General features: G+C 40.0%; 1 protein-coding gene across 1 annotated transcript in view; it reads right to left on the minus strand.

The window, feature by feature from the left end:
- Positions 1–17777, minus strand: part of FAM133B (family with sequence similarity 133 member B) — a 677034-nt gene extending 659257 nt beyond the window's left edge. Inside the window, exon 1 of the mRNA XM_044067632.1 lies at positions 17609–17777. Coding sequence (XP_043923567.1) covers positions 17609–17632 — 24 coding nt within the window. The 5' untranslated portion in view covers positions 17633–17777. The remainder of the gene's footprint in view (positions 1–17608) is intronic.
- Positions 17778–18564: the final 787 nt, after the last annotated feature.

The raw sequence follows: 18564 nt of genomic DNA on the forward strand, positions 1-18564 counted from the left end.
GGGTAAAGCGACAGACTTATTTGTAACAGACTTATTAAATTATTCAGTCATTAGTTAAGGGTAAAGTGACTTTTTTTACAGGCTTATTAAAATAAGTCATTTAAAATAGTAATATAACATGGCAGGCTTAATTTAATTAATTTACAAATTACAGTACAATTTACATAATTATTGTGCATTAGTCAAATTAAAAAAGACACCAACATAAAATGCAAAGGTATAGACCTGAAATACAGAAAGCATAAATTTAGTTAACTATTTAGATAAGTTAGATTAGGTAGTAGTAGTTATTCAATGTACTCAAGGCATAACAGGGCAGGCTTAATTTATTAATTAGTTTACAGATTACACTGCACTTTGCATAACTATTGCACATTAGTCAGAAATTAAAAGGACACTAACAGGCAATGCAAACGGTATAGACTTGAAATACAGAAAGTATAGGTTTTAGTAAACTATTATAGCTCATAAACATTCATAAAAGATAAAAAAGGTAAGGAGCATTACAGAGCAAATTTAAATGAAAATGTATACACACAAGTTAACACAGAATATGGCAATTATGCTTCAAGACCACTTATAAAGTTGTCTTTTTACCACTTATAAAGTTGTCTTTTTAGTGCAGATTTGAATTAGTCTTCAGAAAATAGCCATCGTGCTTGATAGGCTATACAATAAAAATAAACTTGTTTAAAGATGTAAATCTATAAACGACAGTAAAAGGTTTCTTCATTTGCTATGAGAGAGAGAGAGAGACATCATAGTACGCTAAAGGCACAGGTTCATAATGTAAAAAATATAAGTAAAACAGTTTAACTCTACAATTACAGCACATAAAAATATAAAAAGAAAATAGGCAGGGTTAACAGTTCATACTCTGTCTAACTTAAATAAAGATTCCCAAAGACAGGTTAATCAGCTTTACAAGCCACAGAATTAAGACTCTCATTTTCAGAATAATGTACAGGTTTTTAATACAGCACTCATATATCAAAACTTAGACGTAAAGACTCTAAATCTAGGTAATATGAACATCAAATCAAAGTTGAGATTTCAATCCAAACAGGCCATAAATGCTCAAGTGACGCCTAGTGGTCAAAATTAAAAGTTTATTCACCAGATAAAGAAAAATGGTTGCCTAATTATAACTAAATCATAAAGTTAAAAGACTTCAATCCAAACAGGCCATACATGCTCAAGTGACACCTAGGGGTCAAAACTGAAATTGCAGGTTTACCAAATTAAACATTTTTTATTTTCAGATTGCGAGTCAGGTAGCATAAAGCTGTATACAGTAGTTAGCAATACAAATGTAAGGTAACTACAGAAGTAGGTCTCTGTAGACTTTGGCAGGGACCTCAGGGGCAACTGTTAGATTAGGGACTTCCATTTTAAAGTAGTTATTAGACAGTCAGGCTAAAGGGTAAAATAAGCCTAGAAATTGTGTTTTAGTTATGCATAAAATACAGTTAAGCAGAAACAAAGGATAACTTTGCTGGTCAACAGTTTATTAGAAAGGAAAGATAAGCATAAAGTGTGCGGATAGAATGTTCTTTTCTCAAGGGAAAGATACAATCTTGCCAGCTACAGAATGTTCCTTAACAGAATGTTAAATTAAGACCAAGCCTGGAAACCAAGGCTAAGATGGCATGTAAAGCATCACAGGGTTTTCGTATTACTAAAATATACTTCAGAAACAGTTAGAGAATTCAGTTAAGGTTAGGTAGTTGGTTCAACTTGTTATTACAGAGAAGATTACAGACACTCAAGCATGAGTACAGAAGACAGGTCAAATAAAGACTATATTAGTTTACGTTGTTCAGGACAATCAGAGTATGACGTGCAGTAGCTTTGAACACTAATTTTTTATCAGCACTGTTAATGAAGACAGTATTCGGATAATCTGAACATCTAATAAAGCCTTATTGAATGAAGTACAGTGTTTGGAGAATTCACTCTGAAAAGTACACAAGACGTGGCCCATAAAGGAGAGACTGGCACCTGTTCAGCACAAAGTTTGGGTAATTAACTAAAGACTTTCGTTCTCAGTCGCATCACAGTGTTTCCAGCTAATTACGGTACAGCACAACCTCAGCCAACAAATGCTTGAGAAGTATTCCAATGGTATGCAGTGCACAGAATATGTTTCAAAATACTTCTGACAAATTCAAATACAAGGTTTTCCTCCTACCACTGGCTCAAAACCATAGAAATCACAGTGCAAGTAAAAAGACCATTTGAACTTTCCTCAACGCCACCCTCAACATGTACCTCCCACTTTCAAGAAGGCAAAACACATCAGGCACAGGAGAATTTATAGATACCCATCCAATCATCCAGTTTTTTCTTGAAAAGATGTGAAGGTGTCACTGTTTAACATGTAACAATCTGTTTCAGAGATGGAATAACAGATGTATAATAAATCTGTCCCTCCAATGTGTTTCATGTATATGTTGGTGAAGGCTCAGATCTTTAATTGGGAGTATTTGTAGAGCTGTTTGTCTTATGGAGACTAGAAAGATCCATTAGGGCAGGATGTCTAGTGACATGGCATGCAATACACAGAACTCCTTGTAGAAGCCTACATGAGAGAACAGGGAGAAGGCTTTAAGACAGTCTTGGTAGCCAAGGGTTTTTAGATGAAAGATCTTTTTATAGTTAGAACATCTAGTCCCTGACTAGATGTTCTGAGCAGGATACTGGCTATACTGCAAGTTACAGAGAACACAGAGTTAACAAATGTGATTATACTGTACTTTTTGCATTTAGTCCAAGCCTTTTTTTCTATACACTACCAGTATGTAAGGCTTAATTGTTACTGCAATTCTACATCTGGGGAAGTGAATAATCTCACACAGTTTACAGTCCACTGCAAATCTGGTTAGCCTCAGGCTTGTGTGTTTATAGTATAAATAAGGTCAGAAAAAAATATTTCAAAATAATAGTTAATTAAGGCAGAAGGTGTCATTTAAGTAACTGGGTTACAACTTTCAACCAATAGCAATCCATCTAAGCACCAGGTGTACCTAGAGCTCTTATCTTCTTTACATAATCAGCATGGGATACTGGCCAAATCAAAATAAGCTGTATTGACTGGATGACTCCCCAGGTTCTGAATGTTAAAGTGTATAAAGTAAAGTGTATAAAGTCAAGACAGAATATGTTCTATGTCCTTGCAAATTAGGCTAGTTAGGCTAAAGGGTCTACAGTTCACAAGGCCTGTGGTATGGCCTCTTTCTAAAGAAGTACTGCAACAGTTTTTCATACCTCAGGGATACACCCTGTGGTTATGTTTAAGTTAGACAAGTGAAGGAAGGGTCCAGTGAAGGTATGTCTGTCAATATCTATTAGGAATTTAGGTACAATGACTTGGCCTGTGCTAAATATGCTTTTAGTTCATGATAGCACAGTCAAGGCCTGCTCCATGAAAACCTTAGGGGGTACAGGTATCAATGGATATGTGGAAATTCAATGACAGCTTCTGAAATAAATTTAACAAAAATCTGTCTCCAAGTTAGCTAGCTATACCTTTAAGGACAGCATATCTGAACTGTTTCTTACTGAAGTTGGTGCGCCTTGTTTGCTGTGGCATAGACTGGATTCGGGCCTGCTGGATCTAGCTTTGTTTGTGTAACTTGAGCACTAATCCAGACATTCTCTAAAGTATTCAATGGTATTTATTACTGCTTGGTTGTAACTTGATTAAAGTGTAGCTATCATTCAAGTCTTTTGGATTAAGCACTTGGGCTTCAGACCAGTTGTTTTACATTAGGAAGGTTTGTGGCAAGCACTGTGGTGGCAGGACAGGCAGCTTTCATCCTTCTAAGTTGGGAACTGCTGATTGAGAGCCCAGTGTCCAAGTGTATTAGTTCTGGTTTAGGCACTTGGGCTTCAGGCCAGTTATTTTACATTAAGAAGGTTCGTGGACTGCACTCTTGTGGGAGAAGAGGCTGGACTCTGCCCTTCTGAGCTGGGAATTTTCTGGTTAAAGGTTTATAGTGCCTGAATATTTGAACTGTATCTTACTGAAATTGGTTCACCTTGTTTGCTCTATCATAGACTAGATCCAGGCCTACTGAATCTAGCTTTGTTTATATACTTGTTGTTTGTTTGCTTGTTATTTCCCTGGAAGCTAATTCACCTAATACGCAACTTCTCAGCGCTTCTGTGGATCACTAGTGATATCTGCATTGCTTACTGTACTTATTTCCTTGTTTCACTTGAAAGAAAGTTACTGTTTGTCGTCTTTGCATTTAGTTACTTGTATCACATTGCACTCAAGTTACCTGGCACTTGCTCACTAAAGCAATTATATAAGTCAGCACTAAAAATTAAAAGCACTACACCCTCACTCCCCACTGGCCCTTGTTTTCAATTAAGGATTTCCCAATATTATTCTAGCATGTCCAAAGGTCAGTTGTCAATCTCCTCTCCGGTCCAGCTGGTGAATCTGGGAATCTTGAGGCAATGTTATAACTGCCTCATGTACACAGACAACCCTCTCCTCCTCCCACATAACACAAATACTTGCGAGAGATGCAGCTATTTAGCCAAACTGGAGGCTGAGCTCTCTCAACTCAGGACTGGCAAGACCAGACAGGAGGAGAAGGCAACTACACACACCACAAAACCAGCCTCACATAATGCTACCACTCCACTGAATCAAACACATAAACACACAAAGACATACTCGGAGGCTCTGAGTAAAATTTACCTAAACAGCAGAGGCCTCCAAAGCAGACACCCAAACAACTGCTACCTCAAGACACCCCAAAAGCAACACATAAACCACAAAAGCAGTGTGCAAAGCAGTCACAGCCCTTAAGGCCAAATACAACACCAAACATACTTGTCATAGGTGACTCCATAGTCAGACACACTGACGTCCCACTCACCAGGCTGAACAAGGAGAGGGTCACAGTAAGCTGCCTATCGGGCGCTAGAATCCGCCACATAACACAAGCACTCGGGTCACTCCACAGCAAGTACAAATATGACACAGTCATTGTCCATGCTGGTGTGAACGACCTGAGACGTACCTCCCTGGACTGCATGAAAAGAGACATAGAGGAGCTCTCTGATTATGTAGCCCAGGCAGGTATGACCCTAACCCTGAGCAGTATCCTTCCTTCACCAAGAATGATGCCACAATATAGAGACAAGATGATCAGCTTTCACAATTGGCTTAATGTCTGGTGTCATTCAAAGGGGATCCAGTGTCTGTCTGCCTGGGATGACATGCTTGACAAGCCACACTGCTTCAAGGGACAGCTTGCACCTGTCACCCTGGGATTCCGGATATTGGCTAAGGCTCTTGCCACCCCATAGTGCCTTTTTAGGCAAGGCTCAAATTCTAAACCTACCACCCTAGAAAACAAAAATGGGAAGAAATTGAGGGTAATGCTGCTCAATGCCAGAAGTCTAAATCTCAAAATGCACGCACTCGAGGCCCTTCTCAGTATGGAGAACATCGATGTCTGTGCTGTAACTGAAACCTGGTTCAAGGCTCCTGAGAGCACCCGGCACTATTAGGTTTTACCTCATATCATGCCCGCCCCAAAACCCGGACCACTCCACAAAAGGAGGGTGTATCCATATTCATAAAGGATACTCACACCTCCAGGTTGGTGGCAACGCATGAAGCTTGGAAACCATCCAGGTGCAACTAACAATAGGCAAAACTGCTCTACAAATTGTAGCATGCTACAGGCCACCCTCTCAAACTCAGGAACCCCACACAGCCTTCCTGAAGACACTGGAGGGTATAAATGTATCTCCAAACACCATCATATTGGGTGACTTCAACTACCCGAATATAGACTGGGAACATTACTCAAGCCCTAACTTTCTAGCCCAACGGTTCCTGGAGTTCATAAATTCAAATGCCATGGAACAGCTAGTCACTGTTCCCACGAGAGGAGAAAATATACTAGATCTCATTGTCACAAACATGGGGACAAAATGCTCCACACAGGAAGTATATCCCTCATTGGTGAGATCTGATCATAAACTAATCTCACTGGAAATCCACATCGCGCCCGCACCCCAAACAAAAAGACCATAGTGAAGAACTTCTCTAAAGCAAACTTCACACTACTCAAGACTGGTGTGGTATCCTTCAAGGCCCCTGAGTCAGAGGAAACCACAACCCAAGCTGCGGAAGCCCTTACAAATGCCTTCTATGAACACCTCCAGGACTGCATGGATCAGGCAATCCCAAATAAAACCAAGACTCTTTCCACAAAGGGCAAACGTCCAGTCTGGTGGACCCCAGCCATTAACAAACTTTACAATAAGAGGAGAAAGCTATTACATGATAGAACAAAATCCATAAAAGGGAAGTCACCCCTGATCATTATTAGTAAAAAATACGAGCACTCATAAAATCAACTAAGGCCAATTTTGAGAGAAAAATTGCCATGGATTCAAAGGACAATCATAAGGCCTTTTTCAGCTATGTTAGGAACCTGGGTGGAAACTCACAGATATGCTCAGAATTAGTCCAAAATGATACAAAAATCACTGAACCCACAGACATTGCCAACATACTGGCAGACAGGTTCAGTGCAAACTTCACCCCTCTCCCCTAAAGGAGAGATAACTATCCCAGCCGAGTGTAGCCTCCCGGACATCTCAAATGCGCAGGTGAAAGCTGCTCTCTCTAAAGCTAAAAACACAGCATCAATGGGACCGGATGGTGTCCCCGGCTGTGTGCTACACGAGCTAAATGAGGAATTAAACCCGCACATAAGGCAGCTGTTTAATCTCAGCCTTACCACAGGATACGTGCCCAAGGAGTGGCGTGACGGCAACTGTGGTCCCACTCCACAAAGGTGGCGCCTCTACGGACCCTGGTAATTACCGCCCCATAAGCTTAACAAGTCTAGTCTGCAAAGCTATGGAGAGGATCATAATGGAGCTCATAAACAAAGATATAGGGACTTGCAGACATTGGACCCGACCCAGTTTGGCTTTGTCAAGGGAAGATCATGCCTTTTGAACTTGGTCGACTTCTTGAAATAGTCACCAAGGCCATTGATGAGGAAAGGCAGTCCATACAGCCTACCTTGACCTTGCAAAGGCTTTCGACACAATACCCCACTCGGGTATTGTAGAAAAACTTACCAGCTTAAATGTAAACCCATATGTCACAAGATGGGTTGCAAACTGGCTTAAGGACAGAACCCACAGGGTTAGAGTTGCTGGCGCTGTGTCAGACTCCAAGCCGGTCACAAGTGGTGTCCCACAGGGCTCGGTCCTTGGCCCCTATTGTTTGGCATCTACTTCTCAGAAGTACAGGCCAACATGGGAGGACTTTGGCTGACAAAGTTTGCAGATGACTGCAAACTGGGCCATAGTGGAAAGTGCATCGGACACTGATATCCTTCAGAAGGGACTCACGGAAACAGATAGCTGGTGCCAGAGCCATGGCCTGAAGTTAAACGCCAAAAATGTATAGTCATACCCTTCGGGAAAAACAAGGTAACCCCAAGCTACCATATAGGTGGCAATCCACTAAGCACAGAAGAGGTTATCAGGGACCTGGGGACCCAGGTTGACAGTGGCCTTTCTTTTGACACTCACATTGCTAAAGTGGTTAGAAAGACCTTCTACATTGCCCACCTGATCATGAAGGGATTCACATCCAGATCTAGTGAGGTCATTGTTCCCCTGTACTCTTCACTTATCAGACCAATGATCGAGTACAATGCCCCATTCGGGATGTATCTCACCCGACATCTGCAGCAATTGGAGAGACCCCAAAAGTTCCTCACCAAAAGGATAAAGGGACTCCAAAATCTGTCATATGCTGCCAGATTGAAGAAACTCCAGCTCTATTCAGTCGCATACCGTCTGCTCAGAGGTGACATGTGCCTGACATACAAGGCCATGTCCAACCCGGAATTAATGGACATGCTCCACCTCAAAAAATCCAAATCCACCAAAACCACTAGAGCAAGCGACTTAAACCTTAGCACGGATATAAATAGGACGTGCTGGAGGGATAGATTTATCACTCAGAGACTCCCTATGCTGTGGAATAAAATCCCGGTCCATGTGAGGCAGAGCACCTCGCTGACTCTGTTCAAGAGAAATCTAGACCTGTGGATGGGAGATCGTAGGTTTACCCCGGGAATCATCTCTGGGTCACTGCTGGACAGAGGCACAACAAACTAATGGGCACAGTATTTTTTCATATAAGGGGTGGCGTAAGCCACAATAATTTGGGCTAGGCTTATAAATGCCTTAGGGCAGATAGCCTAGTATAAACCTATGAACCTATGAACCTAAGGGTAATGTAATTTAGGATTACTTCAGAACGTTGCTGGCTGTTATTTCTTAATCTTGTAATGTAATCAAAGAAGGATTTGTAGTTTTCCTTGCCTTCTGATGCTAGTTGTGTTTTAACTCTGAACTTCCCGAAAGTGCATTCCTTTCTAAAAGGATCTTTAATGAAGATGTTTTTGATTTGCTATAGGACTTCAGAAATGTTTTCTTTTCTTAAAGACTTTAAAAGTTTAGCAGATTTATATGTTTTAAAGGAGAAAGTTATTAACCAAGGTGTGATCACTTGGGAGCTAGGTCGGTAAGGACCATGTCCAAAATACTCTGACCCCTGTGGGATGGTTAAACATTTGTTCTAGGGAGCCATCATTGGTTAGGTGTAGGAATTTTCAGGCACCCACAGCTTTTGAGGTATATGCACACTAATTAAAAGGTATAACTAAAATATCTCATACAAAAGGCATTTTTCATTGAGACTAGCTGAGGGAGTACTTTTAGAAATCTCTGATGTGATTTTGGGGACATGGACAGTGCTTTACCCTATACGTGTATCCCAGTTTCAATTATAGGAGGCGGCAATTCTGGGCACATTGCACGTGCTGAGAGAAGAGCACTCTTGGCTAACATCAGGGATTGAAACAATACTAGTTTCATGAACTCTAACTGTTCTGTAACTTAGTAATGGGGTCCATTTCCATTGTGGTATCATAAACCAAAAAAAACCCTGAAAATTGAGGGTAAGCTGGAATTCAATAAGACTAGTTTGAGAGTCTCAGAAAATCTGTGTAGAGGTGAGAAGTGAATCATATGACAAATACAAGATCACCCAAGTAGCCTCAAGTCTAATGGCATAGCAAAAACTATACCCAGATAAATAGGGAATGTGATCTTCACAATGAAGTTATTAAGTCTGAGTTATGAAGGACATGGATGGCTTCAACCTGGAAGAAAGCATTACAATTAGACAATTTATTTCTAAAAGACTTCTAGCATGGAAGACAGCCACCTTCACAGGGTCAGACTTTATTATAACTATCAGTTAAGCTGGGATGCAAAGTAGTTGGCCTTGACCCATGAAAGGCACTATGGAGACAGCAATGGCTTTAATCAGTAAACCAAAGCCATGAATGAGAGGTGCAGACTATGTCCTGTAAAGTAAGCTTGCTTGTCTTGCATTTAAACTCTGGCTGATGCACACTGTACCCCCCCCCCCCCCCACACACACACACACACACTGACATCAACTATTTAGCCACCTGAAGTTAATTATCTCAGACTTCAATTGTCACTCTGTACCAGAATCTTGCCTGCATTTAACATATGCGTGACGATATCCAACATGTCTTTCTTCATATCACTGAGAATTGACTTTTTGCAAGTCATTCACACCTACCAGGTCATTATTTGCCTGGTGTAACAGACTGAACAGCCCACATGGCAACATGGAGCCGAAAACACATCTTACTGGTACCTTATCCTTGTCCAACATCATAAACGTGGAGCCTGTGTGCTTAAGAATGGAGTCACCAATTTCTTGGACGTTTCTATTTATACTCCCTGAAATCGCTGACAGTGTGAGATTTAAAGTCAGACTGGCTATACGGTTTATGCCAAAACTTTATTTTCCTACTTCTTGGAGGATTAGGAAGTACCTTTCTGACAAGTTCAATGCATCTTTTCACAAAGAAGTGCAAGTGGTACACTGCAGTGTTCATAGGCAGTCTTTTTATGCAAGAGGGTTGTCTCTATGTTGTGAACACACTTGCACTTCTCACAGATCACCTTGTGTACGTCAAGTAATAGTTTGTTGTCTGAAAGCATTCTGCAGTTTGTACATTGACTAAATACCCCAGTGCTACAAGGCTGGCTACAGAAGGGACACAGGTTGGTTTGCTGTCCACACTAGTCGAGTTTACTTTCTACAAAAGGATAAATGTCTTGAACTGAACTGCTATTTGGCCAGTTAGTCAACAGCCATATGAAGAATTTACAGAAAGACAATACAAGGGGTTGAAATAATAATCGCTAGCTAAATGTGTAGTGCAAATCGCAAGCAACTACGGGAGAGAAAATGTAGCCAAGTTGAAGATGGATTGGCGAGACTGACACACAGGAACAGCATATCTCTAGACAGAAGATGGGCTTGCTTCTAACAGCTTGCAACAATGGAGTGAGTTGTGCCCAACCACTGTGCAACACAAATGGAATGCAAGGATATGCAGAACACTGCAATTTAAACACAAAACAAAAAAAAGCTACACAGCTAAGGTTTTCTCCTTTGCTCACTGGGTTACTTAGATGACCAGAGTTCCAGCAAGTTATTTGCTTTCACAAAATAAATTCTCATTGCTAAAAAGACATGCTTCCTCCCAAATACAAATTAAGCAACACACAACTAGAAACATTTTATACAATACAGTTAAACAATGCCATTTCCTTGATTTTAGAAGAACTAGTTTTAGGTCTACTCCAGCAGCACACACACATCACCTACTGAACAGCTCAGCACAGCACAGAAAAATGGAGCACTGTAACAAACACAAGACGAAAAAGAAAGGTACAAAACCAAACAATCTAGCCTCCTTTGTTCCCAAGGATAATGAGAAACATAGAGCACCAGCGAATTACATCCTATCAAAACGCAAACTCTCAGTGCATAAAGTACACTTTCCCCAAACACAACCAGAAACGTTAGAATTAGCAGTTTAAGTGAATCAGTAAAACAAATAAAGCTACTTCCCTGTCTTTAGAGGTAATGGTTATATGTGAAGTCCAGTAATACAGACACAGCTGGAGAATGTCGAGCAGCTCTCCACAGCCCAGCTTACGATTCAATGTTTAATGTGCCTACCTTGCAATATACACATACAACAGTGGAAGGCCTCACAGTTTAAGTGAAGAAATACTAAAGAAACTGCAATATATTAAGCGATTCCTCTTCCCAATGTACGACAATAATACAAATGAAGATCCATGTTTTAAGAAACCTAGTTTGTTTATACCCAGAGTTCATCAATTAATGCATTTGAACATATCTGCTTAGCAGATATTTATAAAGTTTATTATGAACAAAAAAGTAACAGAGGTAGAAGTAAATGACACAATTTAAGCAAGGATGAATTTAAAGCTTTACAGAACTTACAAAATGACCCTTCTTTAATGATAAGGCCAGCTGATAAAGGAGGGCAAATTGTGGTCATGAATAGAAATTACTATAAGACTATGTTTGAATTATTAAATTATTCAGAATTTGATCATTTAATTTCATCTATACATGCAAACTGCGGTGGTGGTGCTGCGGTAACGTTGTCGCCTCATAGCAAGATGTTGTCCCGTTCGACTCTCAGCTAGAGCGTCTTCTGTGTGGAGGCATACATGAATGGGGCATGCCTTCGTTGAAGGTTGTGCGTCAGGGCTGGTAACCCGGTACATAAAAATCCACTACCAATTATTAGCGGACCGGAGTGCCGCTGTGGCGACCCCTAACCGGGAAAAGCCAAAAGACACAAACAAGTTTCATCTATACATGCGAAGAAAATGATTATACTGGTTCAGCATGAAATTAGAGATATTGAGAAAATGGGTCTCATAGATTAAAGTTTTTGATACTCAACCCTACTATTCCTAGCATCCAAGGTCTGCCCAAGTTGCATAAATGTATGGTCAATCCCCTTATGAGACCGACTGTAGCAGGAAGAAACTGGTGCACGGAGTCCATCTCCATTTTTTTAGAAAAAAATCTTAGAAGTTTGATTAATAAGTCAATTTATATCTTGAGAGACACTGAACATTTTTTGAGAGACTTATTTGAACATACCAGTGAAGGACGAATTACAGGACAATGTCTTTTAGTCACGTTAGATGTAGTTTCATTATTCACAGTCATTCCAAATGAAGTTGGAATTAGAAATATTATTAAGTTGTTAGAAGAAAGTGGGGAATATAGCTGTGATAAGATGTGACTACTACAAATTTTACTGAAACTGGTTTTAGAAAATAATATTTTTATGTTCAGAGAAAAATTTTTTTGGCAATGCAATGGAGTCGCGATGGGTACTTCCTGAGCGAACAGTTATGCAAATGCCATTATGACTAAATGGGAGATGGAATACGTGATAGAGGGTCCGTTTTGTGAGATGATTCTTTTTTATAGAAGGTTTGTGGATGACCTTTTCCTATTTTGGAAAGGGTCAGTCGAGCAACTGACAAGAGTTTGTGATGTTTATTAATAATTCCACGGATTTTCTTAAATTTACTGTGAAGTACAAAAATGTATAGAAAAGTGTGTCATGCTAATAAATTATTAAGGAAAGACAGCATGCACCTGAACTATATATTTAGAAATGTTGCACAAAATCAATTCCTAAGGGTGTTGAAACTGAATGTTAAAAAAAGAAGATTTTGAAAAACAAATGGAAATGGTAAGACTTGAGTTATTGGATAGAGGATATGATGAGGGAATGGTACAAAAATATGCAGTGGAGGTTGAGAGTTTAAGGGAAACAAGGGCAAAACCGTATTTTTCTTTGGAACAGAATATGAAAATTGGAGATTCCAATAAGTTAAGGATTTGTCTGAGTTATTCCAGGGATGTAAGGAAGTATACCAGTGTTATTAACAAACACTGGAATATTTTGACCACAGATAATAAGTGAGTAGGTTCCTGGACTCAAAATCGCAGTTTGCTTTTAAGAATAAGAAGTGTCTAAAAAGAAGACTATGTACAACAAGAGAACAAGAACAAAAAATGGGAGAAGTAGGGACCAGACCATGTGGAAGATGCCAATATTGCAGATAAATTACTGAAGAGACACATTTTAGACATCCTGACACAGGAGAGGTCTTTATATTGAGATTTAGTGCCAGTTGGGATACCCCCCACATGGTCTATCTGGCTACTTGTCAAGTATGCAGTAAATGTTATATAGATAAGACCGATAGACTACTTAAAAATAGAATTAGAGAGGATGTGTACCACATAAAGAAGAAAAGTAGCTTTAATGCTTTAGCAAAGCATATAGTAAACACCAATGAACAACATGTTTTTAGACTTATGGTAGTAGGTAGACCTTATGTGAATCCAAGAGGGGGAGATATTAACGCCAGAACTGAAGAGTTGGAAGATAACTGGATTGTTAGATTAAGAGCTAGTGTAGGGCATGATCCGAATGACCATGTACCTATGAGAACCATTTTGAATAATAGACCTTTGCGTAGATAATTATGTGTTTTATACATTTTTATATTTACATCTATTTGTTATACTGATATGTACTTATGTATGAAATTTTATATGTATATTTTTATGCATGCAACTTTTTATGTAATTGTTATTAGTATACATATAATATTCCTTTAAAATTTTAATTTGTCTAGGTCATGTGATTAGAACAAATGTTATAAAGGAGGTGTTTTACAAATGGTTGGTATACACCTGAAGAAGCTATTAGTGAAAGCACTTGAGTACCATTAAAGCAGTTCAATTGTACAACTTAGATTTCTGCTTTTCGTTTTTCAAAATACTTTTTAATTGCTGGAGGACTTTTTAACTGTCTTGAATTGAGAAGCTGGAGCCTTGCCTTTGCGGCCTTTTGTTTTTTACTTGTGGATTTCTTGTATTTGCATGCAAAGGTACCTGGTTTCTGTTGGGCTGTTTCTTTTTGGTCTTTTTTTTCCTCCTTAGGTATGTTAAAAAAAAAGTTTCCCGTGGTGGTAACTAGTTCAAAGGCATGGAGTGATGAAGGCTGAATGCAACCAAGGTTTGAGCAGCAAGTTTTCTGCAGGAGACATTATGGGAGTACTGGAGAGAAGCAAACAACTCTTGCAAATCACAAATCTATCCAGAGGTGAGAGGGTATTAGAATAGGTCTGTGTGTTTATACTATTATTGGGGTGGAGGTGGGGTGCAACTTAGCTTTTCACAGACATTTGAAAGGGTGTGTAATCAACACCCAAGTTAACCAAGGGCACCAGATGAAGCTTTTAACTCCTCTGCTCATAGGTAAACAATGCATGCAGTTTCTAAATTTAGTGATACTGTTAGAATGTTTGCTTGCATCATTCAAGTTAACTTCACACACACACACATAACAGTGTTACCGAATATACAGCTGAAATCAGCACTTATTTTCATAGACGGGCGAGTGAGGATGCAAAGTCACCACATACAAAATGTTTCCAGATTTTATGGCCAGGTGACAGGCCCTTAGTACACTGCCTGAAGACAAAGATTTTGGTTGGTGGACCAGGACTGTGGCATTGCTGAGAAGATGGAGAAGAAGGGGGAACTCTAGCTAGCAAGTTGCCACTGCACAGGAATGGGGTACCCAGTGCAGGGCATGAGTATGAGGAAACCCATATGGGACAACCCAGGCCATCATAACAGATTACACAGGAAAGGGGAGGATGCAACAGTTTCTGGTATATGCTCCGACTTTGAGGTTACGTGTTTCAGCTGCAACTTAAAAAGGCATGAACAATCTCACTGTTGAGGTAGAACCGAGAACAAATCTCAAGAAGCAGCAGCACTACATCTAACTATCAAAGACTGTATCCTACACTAGTATAGGGGAACAGGCAATTGCATAGAGAGACACTGCCTTGAACACAACAGTTAAACCTGCAGTGGTCAGACAAGAGTAACATTTTTCAGATACTCTTAGCCAAAGTTTTTCTTGACTGGGAAAGGAAGCAAGGGAGCCAAGCAGGTTGCTGTATTTCAGGACATTCCTGCTAATGTCCTAATAAGAAAGGACTTCTGACAATGCAATACCTTGCCTATGTTTAGTTATACGCATACAGGAACAAAAGCAAAAATGTGGGAGGAGACTCAGCCAGGTCCAAAATCTCTACTCAGGTCTGGTGAGGTAGATGGCTTACAGAAGAAACTGGTCAGCAGCAGGAAAACGGTACTGGGCTTCCCTTGGAAGGTAGTACTTAAAGGGGAGAGAAAAGGGGTTACAGTCAGACAGAGTTGGAGGCAGCACTAGCGGAAGGTACCAGACTTCCTATGGAAGGGGAGTCGGGGAAGTCCACCAAGATGGAGTCGCTGTAAGCACAGCTCTCAGACTCTGATTTACCGAACTTCATGGAAGTAGCCAAGGAAAGATTACAAAGACTAAAACACAGCAATGCAAGATCTGTGAGCAGTGACAAAATGTTGGCATGGCTAGGGACAAACCCAGGGCTGCTTTGATGACACTGTTTGTTACTGAGGAACTGTGTATGAAGGTAAGTATAGATACTTTGGAATCTTGGAGAGCTCAAAGTTCCACAGGTAAGAAATATATTATGACAGTGCTGGATTACACCACTACATACCCAGAGGCAACAGTTCCATGTTTCACTGAAGCAAAGAAGGTGGCAAATGTTTTGCCAGACATTTTCACCAGGGTAGGATTCCCTAAAATACCAAGAGATAGCAGTGCTAACTGTGGAACTGCTGTGGGGTACAACATTAAAAGACTACTACCCCTTTTAACACCCACAAACAAATGGTCTTATGGAGCAGTGTAACAGTGCAATGAATAAATTTCAAGACGAGTGGGACAAATACCTGCCCCAGCTTCTCTTTGCGTGTGTGTGTATACATACACATATACATCTGCTCCAGGGATCAAGTTTTTCATCCTTTGGGCTGCAGTTTGGTCACAGGATGAGGGGAGACCCTGGATTTTATTCATGATGAGTGGGAGGCCCCCTGGATTAAATTCATGATGAGTGGGAGGGTGGGTGTAATCCACAGAATGAGTTTATGAATCATGTCCTAAATCTCAGGCCTAGGGTTAGGGAGCACATGTTGATGACCCAAAAGCACTTGGCACCAGACATCATCAGAAGAAAGTCTGGTAATAAAAGGACAGCCACATATTATCACACAGGAACTGCCCTGTTAGGCACCATAAGCTTCAGGCAGCCTGGAGGGGCCCTTTCACTATTGTTAACTATATGGCAGAGTTATCAGGAATTATCAAAAACACAGACTGCACCATCTTAACATGATAAATCCCTACGATAACAGAGGCCAAAGTATTCATTTTCTGCGGTAGGTTGCAGGAGGAACCAAGAGTGTGATATGGGGTTAGAGCCCCTTGGTGAACTTTGGTCTGATGCTTCAGTACCTTTTACAACCAAGCCTAACTCTAAACAGAGAAGATCTTATTATGTAAGGTACTCCCCACCTCCAAAACTACTTCTCAAAGGTAATTATTAAGCTAATGGCACAAGAGCCTTTCCAAGAGTAGCTAATAATACCCAAGATATGACAATATTATACCTTAACTCCCCACATATTGGAGGGGGTAGTAGGTCTTGTTGGAGCCCTGGGTCACTTTATAGACTGCCTCTGTCCATAATGGACATAGGCAGTACCACAGGAGACAATTTACAGTTCCCAATCAGTTTATCGTTTTTCCAAATTCTTTTTAAAGAGTGTGGGATGAGCTTAGTTTTATGAAGGTGGAAAGCTTATTCTATAGATGAGATCCCCACATATCCAAACCAAAAATTTCTGCAACACAGCATAGGAAATATCTTTTTATGTCCATTTTAATGGGTGCTGCTCTTCATTTCAAATATGAGACTAATAACTTCTGCTGACATTAACCTTAAACCTGACCCCTTATCACTTGTATTATAAGCACCAATTACCAATTTATATCCAAAACATTGGCACTCTTCAAATATAGTGTTCTGCTTCTTCTGATAAAACTGCCCAAATCAAAATGGAAAAGGGTGGTAATGATCCACCAAAGTATGCACAAAACTTGCTATCCATTCTAACATTCTTATCTCCAACTAACTAGATCGAAGATTTGCTTAGAAAATTATCTGTACATAATAAACGAAACATACTTTGGCATACACAACCAATCTCAACTGTACTAATAACTGTTTATTCGCCATATTTAATGCATACTACAGATTCACAAAATTCGGGTTTAAGTAGCTTCATATTTTAAGCCATAAAACATATAGAAACGCTACATGCCCAAGCCTGTCAGAGGTTAATGCTTGTATGCACTGCAGCAAGGTAGAAATACCATGCAGCAATCCTTTCCAGAACTTGGGGGGGGGGGGGTGTCTGAACAGTGCAAAAAGTTTACACAAGAATTGCAAACTGTACTTTTGTATGTCAGCGGATACCTTCACTAACTACACACCTCAGAAACCGGTAAATTAGGTTCACACTTGCACGGCAAATAAGGCCGTCATCCCCGACGTAGCCTTTTTTCCACAAACGACACTAGGAAATTCCCAACACCGCGTAAAAATAAACAGAAGCACGAAGCTTAGGGGACCTGTATATAAAACAGACACTTACCACTCTGTTGTCTCGTTTCCCCATTGTAAATATTTTCAATAATCTGTACAAACTCAAAATGAAACACGTCTAAAAATACATTTCCAAGGATGCTTGTTCCGCTACGGAACCATAACAGCGACACATCTATAGCGCCGTCTGACGAGTAAAAGGTAATTCTAAGCATGCGCAGAACCAACGCCGAGAGCAAAGATTTGCGCTTTGGCGTAGTTGTAGATATAGTTTAATCACCTGCTGTGATACAGAGTAAGACATACCTCTCAATAGGGTGGCCACCTTTTCAAATGGCCAAAGTGGGACATTTTCGGGACAAACATCAGATTTTACAGGCCAACCCATACCCACAGTCAGTACAAAGGATAGAATTTAACTTTTTTGCCTAAATAATAGCTTATTCTTGTAACATTTTAGTTGCTTATTCTGTTTCTTATAACATTTAGGTATTTTAGATACAGAATAACTGTTTTATGCAACTATTACATAAAATATAGGACATAATTATGTCCTACAATCTCAGGACATTTGCCATTTTTAATATTTTTTGTCAGGGCACAACTGCCCAAAGAGGGACTGTCCTTCACAAAGTGGGACAGGTGGTAACCCTACCTCTCAACCTTTTACAGTGTGAAATCTGGACAGATCCAGAAATAATGGAGGGACAAAAGTAGGGACAGATTTTAAATAATGCTCTTATAAACTTAGAAAGTTGCTAAAATAATAGGTTTTTCATTAGAATGCTTTTTCTACAGGATATAGAGTTTGAAACTCAAATGTCTGTCATTATTGAGTGACTTCCATCCCAAGTGATTTGACAGAAAACCACAAATTTTGTGAGGAGTGGACCAAAAATTTGAACCAAACATCTGGACTTACTGCAAAAATCGGGACAGTTCAGAGGTGTGCTTAGTAAGCATAGAGACACCCGAACCCTGTCCGAAATGTTACTTCTGTATTGT

Source organism: Protopterus annectens, chromosome 3.part1, assembly GCF_019279795.1.
Source record: "Protopterus annectens isolate FY-2018-M chromosome 3.part1, PAN1.0, whole genome shotgun sequence".
Taxonomy (NCBI): Eukaryota; Metazoa; Chordata; order Ceratodontiformes; family Protopteridae; genus Protopterus; species Protopterus annectens.